Genomic DNA, 12,470 nt, shown 5'->3' on the forward strand with positions numbered 1-12,470 from the left:
ACCGTTAGTTTAATGGTATGAAATAGCCCCAGGTCTTGTCGGGTTTTATTTTTTATTTTATTTTATTTTTTACACAAATCAGATGCGCTTAATTTTCGTCGCGGGGCAGCCCGTCAGAAGGGCTGCCGTTGATGACTTTGCGCTTCCCTCCTCTACGACAAAAAAAAAGCGTGAGCCGTAAAACAGGCGCACCCCGCAGTAAAGAGGGCGTCTCGTGGAGTTGTGCCGCGGACGCGCTGATTGGCTGACACTGGTGATCGTCACTTTCTACAGAACAAGCAGAGCGCAACACACCCGCCCAGTGTCCCCGGGATGAGAGAGGACGGCTGTTTCGCTAGAAAAAGAACAGGGAAATGAAGTTGTCAGACAGGCTAGCCCCGCAGCTCTCCACGTTCAACTCGGCCCCTTTCAAGTTCAGAAGGCAGCTTTAGATGACAAAATCAGCGCTATGACCGTCAGTTAGCGAGTGTCACTCAGCTACGGGACTATCAGATAACGTTCCCTACAGTTTAGAGCAGCGACACACAGTAAAGAAAGTGGAGGCAACTCGCTATCTCGCTAACTAACCTCTAGCAGTCGAGTGTCTTTCGGTTTCAGGGCGACACCTCATTTGGTGAGTTTTGATAGCCTGGAATTTATATTTATTGTTTTTCTGTGAGGTTTCTTTATAACTTGTAACGGTGTTTTTGTCGTTAGTTCGGCCGGTCTTCGGCGCTGCTAACTAGGTCAGAAGCTAAGCTGTACTTTCCTGATGGACCGAATGTAACGTTGACATTTTAACGTCATTTTAGCCGTAACATCCTCCTTGACGTTGCTGTTGAAAGTTAGCGTTTTTCCACTCGCCTGGCATATCATTGTACACAAAACATTAATGTATGTAATAGTTGGGACAAAAGTAGCAAACTATCTTTAAAAAGTTTAAAGTTATACAAGTTTACCAGTGTTGTGATATTTTTCAGAGCTAACTTTAGCCACGGACGGATTATGAAACAACTGGCTCCAGGGGCAACAAGGTGCCCACAAGCCCCCCTTCTCTCTCTCTCTCTCTCTTTATTCAATTACATTTTAGCGCCATGTTACTTCTTTTTATTTCTTATTTTTTTGCACCTGTTAGTTATTTAGGATTTCCTGTTTGACCATGTGACCTGTTGTAGTTGTTTAATGTGGGTAATTTTACTGCTTTGCTATTTTAAGTGGTTGTAATTTTTGCCATTTCTGGCTATGCACAAAGGTCATTTTTGAACGTTTTCAAAAGGGCAGCAATTAATAACATTAGGGCGGCTCAATAAACCCAAAAGATATAGCAGAATTACATTTTTATCATGTTGTTGTAGTCTATAGAGGTTGATATTATTCAAACATGTACACAAGTATAAATAAATAGAAATGCACAAATATATTAACCTTTTCAACTAGTTCAAGCTCATTCTCTCCTGTCTTGAATTAATAATTTTGATATGCATTAAATATGTTTATGTATAAAGGGCTTGCCAGCTAATTTGTAGGGGTGGCCACTACAAATTAGTGCCACTGGCTTTGAAATTGATCTTTCTTCCAAGGGACAGAGTGTTCTAACAATTCTTAAGCTCCTTCCAGCCCGGGAATCCTTTTGTTCCTGCTCTGATAACGTAAAAAAAAAAATCCTGTCATCTTTTGTAGTCTGCTGTAACTGCATTAAATTTCTACTAGTAGAGTTACTTTTGTTAAAAAACAGTAGCTATAATCTGTCATATTTCATCAGTTTAAACGGGCTCAAACAAGTAATCACAACAAATGGAAATATCCAGCACAAAGTCTTCAAAAATGAAGCATGCATTCAAATACAGTTACGTGTTAGATTCTGGCATTTTCCTTCTTATCTTCATGATTTATAGCAATAATTGGCAAACTAACGATTACCTGCCTGAGATACCAACGAGTTTATTTTTAGTTGTTTTGTATCTCAGCTTTTATGTTTGCCTCATTATGGCAGTTCTAAAATTTGTAATGCTTCTCTCTAAACCATTCCAGGTACTAATCTGTCAAACTGTCATTTGTTTTTGCTTTTTTTGAATTGATTTGATCACGTAGGAAATTTGTGTCTCCCTATTTTACATTGTAGCTTTATTATTTCAGGTTTTCGTGTGTTTGCATGTAACTAAAGTATGAGAGCCTCCAGAGGTCATGAGGTATTGAGCTCGTAGCTTTAGTTGCGCTGGAGCTGAGAGACTAGAGCCATATTCTACAAGAACAAAGATGTAGAAACATGTGCACACATTTACAAGTGTGGTGTATGTCACATGATGTTTGTGAATCCTTAAAAAGTCTTAAATTAATGAATCCGAAAACAGTCGAGGCCTTAAATTGTCTTAAATTCATATATAAAAAAAATTGTTAATCTTAAATACATTAATCACAGGTCTTAAATATTCTCTTGACAGGACTATTAAAAAAATTTTTTTCTTCTTGCTGGACTTTTCTGTCAGGCAAAAGTTTCAGTCACACTCAGACATCCTCATTGCGTTCTGTGACTCACTGCTAACATCCCCTTGGTACCTAGCTAGCTTTTTTGTATCTGCCATGGGTAAGTGCGAATTTATCCCCAGTTGGCTGGACTGAGTTCGTACATTTCCTTGGCTGTATAGCTCTTAAATTCCATTCATAATGGTCTTAAAAAGGCCTTAAATTTGTCTTGGAGAAACCTGCAGAAACCGTGTATCATATTTAAGCGATGTGAACATTTGTAGTTATCAATATTCCATGTGTACTTCCCTGCTGTTTGAACTTTGAAAAAAATAAAATAAAATAAAGCGACGTCAGGAACCTCACTGAGGTCGCTTCTCTGCTTCAGTCAAACACAACACAGTCCTGCGCTGCATCAGCGTCACATGGCCAAACAAATATGGCCGACCTCATCCGCCTCCCGAAACGCATACAGAAACGACAACAGGACGAACATCGGTTATTAATATTACCCCGGTTTTACTCATGTCATCGCTGTTATATCGTTCATCTCTAATTAAAACGTTTTATTTCTGCAATGATTTTTTAAATTTTATTTAAATTTTTTTTTAAGGATTGGATTACCTGTTACCTGTCTTCAGTCATGCCTTTTCCTTTCGGAAAGTCCCAGAAGAATCCAGCTGAAATAGTCAGGAGTTTGAAGGAGAATGTTGCACACATGGAGAAGTTGGATGCTGCAGACAGCAAAAAGTGTGAAAAGGTTTGAGACGTTCTCGTTGCTGTTGTTTTGATTTAGCTTGTTTTAAACTTCTTTTTTTTTTGCATTGTTAATTTGCATTACACGACCCAATTATCCTTCTTCTTGTTTCAAGGTTGCAGAAGAAGTGTCCAAAAACCTTGCTTCCCTGAAGGAGGTGCTGAGTGGGACAGGGGACAAGGAGCCTCAAACTGAAGCTGTGGCCCAACTGGCGCAAGAATTATACAACACCAACCTTCTCATCGCACTCATCGCAAACCTGCAGAAGATTGATTTCGAGGTAGGGGAGCGGGGGGGTGGGGGGGGTGGGGGGGTGCGACTTATTTCCTCTTTAAAGTTAGCTTTGCAGAGACCTGAAACGATCAGAGTTTACACTCCTGTTTGTATCCGAACGCCGCATGTTGAGCTGAGTCATTTTATTGCAGGGCAAGAAGGATGTGGTCCATTTGTTCAGCAATATTGTGAGACGTCAGATTGGCAGCCGCACACCCACCGTCGAATACATCTCCACGCACCCAGAAATCCTCTTCATGCTTCTGAAAGGGTGAGTCCTGAATGCTCTTGTGTGATGGTTTGTGTTTAAACATCCATGCATTAAGGTTGAACAAAATAAAGAATGAAATAATCAAACAAGAATCAAACCTGTTTCCTTTCATGTGTTTGGATTTTTTTTATATATATTTTTTTCTGATCTCCTTACACATGGCGGTAGGTTGCACTTCCGCGCACTGTATGAGTTTCGACAGCTCCCAGAAGAACAAGCAGAAACTCGCTGCGCTCACCTATGTGGTTTCATATGCAGATGGAGAGATAGAAGAGCGCTGGTTTCACAGCTCTTGAAGAAAAACAAAGAAAAAAAAACGTCCCACCATGCTGTAAAGAACCAAATTCAGTTTTAGCTGCTCTGAACTGGGGCTGTCTCAGGCAACTTTCAGCAGATCAAATACCATCCCAGGCAGCTGTGTGATGGATTGTTATTATTTTTTGCACGTTTTTGATTGAACCTAAACTCTTAAAATGTCATGTAGACAAAGAAGACCTTTTAGCGTAATTGTTGGGAGGGCAGACTTGAAACGTTGACATTTAATGCCGATGCGGTAAATTATTTCGCCACTCATGTACTGTCCTGTCTGCGCGGTCGGCTGTGTTTTATTTTGGCCAGCTACCCGGTAGGCTCCAAAATGAGCAACCTCGCTGTGAAAGAAGAGCCGCAGATACAATTTTGTTGTCGGATCAAAAGCGTTTCAAGGGCCTGAGCGCTTGTCGTTTGTTTCATTTGCTGTGCGGTCTCGTCTAATTGCTCGGGCTTTGAGTTTTTGTGTGTGACTGCGCTCGCGGCTGCGCTGACATGTGTTAACCTGTGCAGATACGAGAGCCCAGAAGTGGCTCTGAACTGCGGCATGATGTTGAGAGAGTGTCTGCGTCACGAGCCGCTGGCCCGGTCGGTGCTCTTCTCCGAGGATTTCTACTGCTTCTTCCTTTACGTGGAGCTCTCCACCTTCGACATCGCCTCGGACGCCTTCGCCTCTTTCAAGGTACGCCCTTTCTATTTTTAACTGCCGGACGACGCCCGATCATTTCTGGCTAATTGGTCGTCCTTTATTTTATTTTTTTTGTCCTTGTTAGGATCTTCTCACAAGACACAAGATGATGTGTGCGGATTTTCTGGAGAACAACTATGACAGGGTGAGTGTTTTTGCTTTTCTAGTCTGAACTTTTCCGTTATTCAAACGTTGCCTATTCTGTGCTTAACCAGCTTTTAAAATCTCCACCAGGTGTTCACGGAGTACGAAAAACTGCTGCATTCTGATAACTACGTCACCAAGCGGCAGTCTTTAAAGGTTCACATACATATTCTGTTTGAATTACACTTTGATTTGAGCGTACATTTTTGCTTTACTGCATTTATTTACTGCTTGTCCAGCTCCTCGGGGAACTCCTGCTGGATAGACACAACTTCACTGTCATGACAAATTACATCAGTCGAGCAGAGAACTTGAAGCTGATGATGAACCTCCTGCGAGACAACAGCCGCAACATCCAGTTTGAAGCATTCCACGTCTTTAAGGTGTGCATGTCAAATTCGTCCCGAGATTCTCACGGTATGATGAGGTTGAAAATACCACAGCTTCATTGTATTGACACAAAAAAGATCTACATGCACGATCTAAATGTTTATATTTTAAAGTAAAATGGCAAGAATGAGTCTATGCTTCATACAGCAAGAGAAAACTCAGGGGATTTCTCTGGCATCTGAATCAGGGTGTCTGCCTCTTTAGAAAGTCTTAAATTCTTAAATACCTAGAAATGTCTTAAGTTCTTTTAAAAACAATGTAAGTTGGTCTTAAATACATTAATTCTAGGTCTTCAATTTTGTCGTGACAGGAATATTTAATCTTATATGTGTGGTGTGTATATATAAGATAAGATAAGATAAATCTTTATTGTCATTGTCACAAGGACAACGAAATTTAAAAGGTGCCACCAGTCAGTGCATATGCTTAAAAACAAAAAATAACTGTCTCACAATTCACACACAATGTAAGAATTAACAAATAACTGGTAAAAACAAACAAACAAAAAAAAACAACTAATAAATAAGAACAGCCACATTCTCACATACATCATTTATGATGATTAACGGTTGTTTTTGATTGCATTTAGTTCTGTTATTGCTATCGGGTAAAAACTGTCTCTGAGACGGTTGGTTCTTGTTCTGGTTGCTCTGTATCTTCTGCCTGAAGGCAGCAGTGTGAACAGAGAATGTCCGGGGTGAGAAGTGTCCTTTGTGATGTGATGTGCATATTTTTTCTTCTCCTGGGAGTTTTCTATCAGGCAAAAGTCTGAGTTGCACTCAGACATCTTCATTGCGTTCTGGGATTCAGGCGGTTGAGAGAAGAATGACATTGCATTTTTGGCTGAAATTACAAAATTATTACCATAGAAACGGCCTCAAAACTTTTAACATTCTCGCTTTTCTCCTCTTAGAATTTTTGTCTGTGCTTTAAATAAAATATACATTGCATTTTTTTGTATCAAGAAGAGGTTAATATCCGGAAAATATTTAATTTTGGTACATGAAGCTTCAGTGTGTAACTTTAATAAAAAAACATGTTTTTACATAATTGTTGAAACTGTCACTATGTCGTAACAGCATGGTATGAGATGGATAATCTATGAAAAAATTTAGCCTCTTAGCACAACAAGAACATGAGGTTGATTGACAGCACTTAGACCCGCCTCCTGGCTCCGACTGGTTGTTTTTGATTGGTCGTGGTGCATTTCTTCAGATGACCATAGTAGCTCAGGGAAGTGGTGGGGGAGATCGATCTGTTCACAGATTATATGTCTCATAACAAACCGTCACACCATGGTGACAGTTTAAATAAATGTGTAAAAGAAACATATCTTTTATAAAAGTTGCAAACTGCAGCTTTAAGTGGAAAATATTGATTGCGCTTAGGGCTGTTGTAAAAGAATATTTTTGTAATCGAGTACTCTATAGAATATTTTTACGATTATCTGAGGAATCGGATCTCTCTCTGTTTCTCTCTCTCTCTTCCCCTCCCTCCCTGCCATTCCTACCGTTCGCTCTAAAACCGTGACGACGTGATTCCGACGCCACAAATGCTGTCATAGTCCAACCATCGCTTTGCAAAATTCAACAATCCTTGTTTCTCCCCCAAACCCTCACAAAACGCAGCACAATTCAACACCATGCTGCAAGCACTTCACAACAACTCATAGGCGGAGGTGAGATTATTTGTGCTCACCACAAATAATGATCCGGGCGGAACACGGTGCGCTACATAATAAACTATAACTTAACCAAGCTTCGAGGCAGATAAATTTTCCTCCAGGAATTTTAATAATCGAGGTACTCGAGTCATTCGAGGAATTGTTTCAGCCTTAATTGCGATTAACCAGCATTTTCTTGACACTTCTCCATTTTTACCATCATGCAATGCGCAGAACACACCATCTTTGCGATTGCGATATTACAAACTTTGAAAGAGCAATTCAATATATTGTGCTGTCTTTTTGTCAAATTATTGTGTAGAAATGCTGTATTGTACTTGATTAACATTATTGTCAGGTGAAGATTCTCATACCACCCTATTGTCCCATTGGGAGAAAATCATTCCCCTTTCTTTATGCAAATTAATATGACCCCTTTGGTTCACATAGAAGCTGTGTGTATTTATATGGAAAATGTGTTTTGTTTTTTTTATTTCTTAAGGTTTTTGTTGCAAACCCAAACAAGACGCAGCCAGTACTAGACATCCTGCTGAAGAACCAGGCCAAGCTGGTGGACTTCCTGAGCCACTTCCAGACGGACCGGTCCGAAGACGAGCAGTTCTGCGACGAGAAGAACTACCTGATCAAGCAGATCCGAGACCTGAAGAGACCGACCGCATCCGAGGAGTCTTAGAGCCGGAGAGGAACGAAGCGTTCTCCTCCGGCAGTAGCGTAGTGAGTCGAAAGTGGAAAAAAACCCAAACCTTTTAAGAATATAATTTCAAATAGAAAAACATAGGAAAAGATGATTCGATTTCTCATTTTTCTGGTTTAGCGTGAATACGGAGGCGACTCTGTACGTCACCCGGGTGGGCCGAGAACTGTTCTTTAAACCACAGTGCTTTTTATTTAGTGACAGTGGAATGCCTTTGCTCTGCTTGTGCAATGTTGGATCTCAAACTGTTACTCCTTCACGTAGAGTGTTGCTTAAAACTTCCCAACATTTCCACGGGCTCTAGAGATGTTCTCATAAAGCAAATTTCCTTAACTTGTCTATATTATAAAGATTGAAATGCTGAGAGGTAAAATATATTATTTTTCTAATGTAACTGCTTCCTCTAAGCGATCCAGTTTGCTTTATTATTTGCATTATTGTACATTTTCTCTGTCTGTCTGTGTGGGAGTTGAATGATCTCTTTGAAATGCGGCCGTGGCAGAGTGGCATGTGTCTCTCTTTGTTGGCAGGGTCGGCAGCCAGGGTCTTTGCTTGCTTTTGCCCGTCTGGCAGCAGTCGGACGTGAATCCAGCAGTGCTGTATTTGTCTATGCAGGGGAGCACAAGTCAAAAGCGACAAGGAATCGATCAAATCTGTTGCGGATTTTTTTTTTTTTTTTAACTATTATTATTAATATTGTTATTCTGAGGTTGCGTCTGGCAACGCTTACATGACTGAAATAGAAACAAAGAATCAAATAACGCTGCAGGGTTCTCAGCCAGACAATTGATCTCGCAGAAAGCACTCCATGTCATTTCCACATGCAGAATACTCATAGTACTACATTAATAAAGCTTAATAACTAATAACAGCTGTTTGCATGGTAATGGCTGCACTTATGGATGCAGCCCCAACTGGACAAACAGTTTGGTTTTTAGGTTTTGTTGATCTAAATATGTTTAGAGATGCATCGATTAGAGTCTGGTGGCCAGTTTCCAATCACCTATTTCATGACGCCATTTCTTTTCTGGAATATTATTTCAAAATGAATAACATCAGTGTCCAACTTAATAACAAAATACATATCTGCTGTTATCTGGTGTATTGTTAAGCCATTGATTTATTTATTGCCTTAAGCAGCCTTTCTGTGATCACTCATTAACTATTTATTTTAGAACCGGAGGTGATGTCACACTGTGTGAGGGAGTGAGATGTTGGTGTTACACAGCTCTGCCGTTGAGCAGGATTTTAATGCCGTTTCAAACCAAAGACAAAATGATTACAGGTAACGTTTGAAACTCTTTGGATTACCACAGCTAGCATTGCTAACAGCAGTCTCTGTGTGTATTCCTACGGTCAGTAAAACTTTACCTTAACTCTAATATTTCCAAAGACTTGCATTTCACTTTCAGAATGTTCCATGACTAACAGAGTTAGATTAAACAGAGCCTTCCTGTTATTCCCTCGTTTAAACAACTCCCTGCCGTCACAGCTGACACGCGTCTCTAAAAAAAACAACCTTTCTTTCTGGAACCGCCTTAAAGCTTTTCTTCCTTCTACTGATGGCGTGTTTTAAATCCTCTTGATTCGGTAACAATATCCAGCGAACTCATACGTGATGTGTTCACTGATCACAAACTTTAAAAACTGGTGCAGCGTAAAATCATCCTATTCGGGCCACCAATTACTGTCTCAGTGCATCTCTGCTTATGGTGAATAATTTAAATAGACTTTTAATATGTTTGATGTTACAATAATACTGGGGAAGGTCGGATGTCACGACATAGTAAAATTAGAAGGACAGTTTGAAGAGCGTAGCCTGCCTGAGTCTTTGGGCGGCGTTGGGGACCAGTGCTGGTTTTACCGCTAATATGCATTAAATATCCTGCTAGAGTGATTCATCCTAAACCTTTTCTCCTTGCCATTGCGATTAAAAAACCCAAAAGTCAAGAAATCATCATTTGAAAATGGTTATCTACCACCTTACTAGAACATTTTGAAAAGACAGTACATGTACGCGAGCACTTTTGTGCCGCTTCAATTTCTCAGTGGAAAAGAAAGTTTTTGACATTTCTCTGGTTGGTGTAGCTCATGTTAATTCATAACGAATTGCACTGTGCCACCGTGTGATGGATGTGATGGTGCCTTATTTAAAGACATGTAACTGATAGTAAAGGTTGTGTAAGACTCCAGACCTCTGATCATGCTTATAAGCCAAAGTCACAATGACGGGAGATGTCATTTTGTAATTTTCTGAAAGTAATGCAGAAATCTCTTTAAAATAATCATTTGTAACTCCCCAACGTGAAGCACAATTCTGTTAACATACATGGGGGGCAGGGGGGGGGGGGTGTCAAAATGTGTAGTGAGGTTAAATTTACATCCCCAGGAGTTTAAACATCTTGCTGTGTTTAGGAGTACTAAAACTGGCGTCTAACAAAAGTAAACAAGACTTCGATTTAACTTATATTTTAAACACATTTTTGTTTTATTTGCCGATTATGTAAATATGGAATCCTTTTGTTTTTTTTTGAGATTTAAGTCCAGGCATGACATGCACTTTGAAGAAGAAAAAAAAAAGGGTGTGTTGTTCACAGCTGTTCCCACCAGGGGGAGCTGTAGGCAACAGCTGGGCACCTCGCTTAAAGTTGTACAAGCGCAGCGTTTCAAGTTTCTGGAACCCTACCTCTTATAGGGAGATAACACAGGACTGCGTAAAAGTCTCTTCTCTTTATATTTTGCTGATGAACTGAAGCATGCAAAAACAGGAATGGAACTGCAACAGATGAGGCAAAATCAGAGTTTGTGTTATTCTAATGTGGTTAAAGGTAGTCTATGCCAGGACTAACTGAGCTCTTACTGGTAGGCCCCCTTGTTATTTCTTCAGGAATATAAAGTGTTGAGTTCCTGTTCTGTGTCAAGAGTGTCCCACTTTGATATTGAAAAACAAGGACCTGAAAATTGAATAAATTATCTGACAGATTGGCCTGAACTTAATGCGTTTTTTTAATGTTGAAGAGTTCAGAGGTGATTATTGGGTTAAGAAAAGTGACGAATCTTTTTCTAAAAATGGTCAGACGAAAACAGAAGACTGAAAAATGACTGAAAAGTTGTAAGAACCTTCGAGAGCCTGGAGAGCCAATCCTTGGACCCACTTTAAACTTGCAGCATGCGAGTCTTTGAAAGCAAATTCAAACACATGGCTCAAGACTTTTGCACAGTCCTGTACATCTCTAGCAACACCATGTATACATCAAATTTAATTATTAAAGATCAATAGTATATATTCCTTGATTATTTTTTTTTTAAGTTTTCTTTATCTCGTGCTTATTAGTTTTTCATTATTTTGCTACCTTCTCTTTTTCACCCCTTACTTTTTCCACACTGGATATTTTATTTACCATGGGAGCAAATTAAGTGTACATAACAAAGGATAATTGAAGTGTGAACGCATTTATGAAAATAAAAGTGTTTTGGCGACTTGTGTTGTGTTGCGTGGATTTTTTTCTATGCTTATGTTCACAACCGACAGGACAAAAACCTAGAATCAGTACTTGAGAAGGATGTTCAGTCATTTTTTTTGACCATGTACCAAAAAGAAACCATAAATATGATTAAAAAGGCATAGCTGCTGAAAAAAATAGCTTTGTACCGCAAAAGCCATAATTAAGGTTTTTGATTAATGCTGCATCTCTTTTTCAGATTAAGTAAAGTACTGACATCATAACCCAATAAACTTCACAATGATTTCTTTGCTGCCCTTCGTCTTGGTTTTCTTGCAGTTTAACATCTTTACAGTGGGCTTCACTACTGAAAAAGTGATTTTTAGAAAATGTATCTGCTTAAATCTGGAGTTCAAAGTGTCACAGCCAGGCTAGTTTGGAAACTGGCGAATCTAGAAATGATTCTTTCTATGTAGAGAGCGTCGCAAAGCTTCGGGACTCCAGGGAACTAAAGCCGTTATCCACAAATAGAGAAAACATGGAACAGTGAAGAGCCTTTTCATCAAAATCACTCCAAGAGGGCATCAAGGACGCAAAATAATCCAGAACAAGATATCCAGGTTTAACAAACGCTGAACATTTCCTTAACTTTTCTGTACAATTATTCATAGCTAAAGCTCCAGTTTTAAATATTAAAGTCCTTTTTGACAATCACCCATCTTCCTATATTTGGAAGAAACGGAATTCTTAATGAATAAAAATGTTTTAGTCAGAACCAATTGAACTCAAAATGTTCCCATGATTTTTTTTTTCCTTTCTCTTTTCAAGCTTCCACATGTCTGGGCTGGCTAGGACGGCTCCAAGGAACTGTGCTCCCACCGTGTTTAACATTAGAACCAGCGTCCGCATTGTCCGCCAACAACGTTTTCCTTTTCCCCTCCCCGTACTGTAGTAGGACAGGCTTATCACCAGAACTCATGCACATGCTTCAAAGAGTCTCAGGTTTTTCCTGCAGAATATGACTTCAAAGGCGTCATGGAAGGAAGCTTAACTGCAATCATCTGCGCAGAGATCCAGAGAGGGAGCCGTCTGGGTGTTTCTGATGATCATCCCCTCTCTCTCTAAAGTCCCCAGTGTCTTTAGGTTAAGCCCGAAACGTAACCCAACGTTTGAGGATTCCTACACATTCTGGAAAGGACTCGATTAAAGGGTTTCCCAGAATCATTTCCCCCCCCACAAAATGTTATTCTGTCTCTAAAAGTTGTCTTCCATCTATTAGTTGTCTTCCATCCATCTAGACTGGCTACTGCAGGTTGCATATTTAGGGCAGAGATCTTTTATATTTACTTTTGAAAAATGGGCTACAATCGGAATT

At 39.7% G+C, this 12,470-nt stretch overlaps 1 protein-coding gene across 1 annotated transcript; it reads left to right on the forward strand.

Moving 5' to 3' along the window:
- The first annotated feature begins 278 nt into the window (after nucleotides 1-278).
- cab39l1 (calcium binding protein 39, like 1) lies at nucleotides 279-11,132 on the forward strand. The gene is made up of 9 exons (XM_032554844.1): nucleotides 279-613; nucleotides 3,056-3,202; nucleotides 3,315-3,479; nucleotides 3,625-3,743; nucleotides 4,566-4,734; nucleotides 4,826-4,885; nucleotides 4,975-5,040; nucleotides 5,124-5,267; nucleotides 7,440-11,132. Exons 2-9 carry the CDS (start codon nucleotides 3,086-3,088, stop codon nucleotides 7,629-7,631), a joined length of 1,032 nt encoding a protein of 343 aa, XP_032410735.1. The 5' UTR covers nucleotides 279-613; nucleotides 3,056-3,085; the 3' UTR covers nucleotides 7,632-11,132.
- The last annotated feature ends 1,338 nt before the right edge of the window (nucleotides 11,133-12,470 follow it).

The sequence above is a fragment of the Xiphophorus hellerii genome, chromosome 23 (genome assembly GCF_003331165.1).
Source record: "Xiphophorus hellerii strain 12219 chromosome 23, Xiphophorus_hellerii-4.1, whole genome shotgun sequence".
In the NCBI taxonomy this organism is placed as follows: Eukaryota; Metazoa; Chordata; class Actinopteri; order Cyprinodontiformes; family Poeciliidae; genus Xiphophorus; species Xiphophorus hellerii.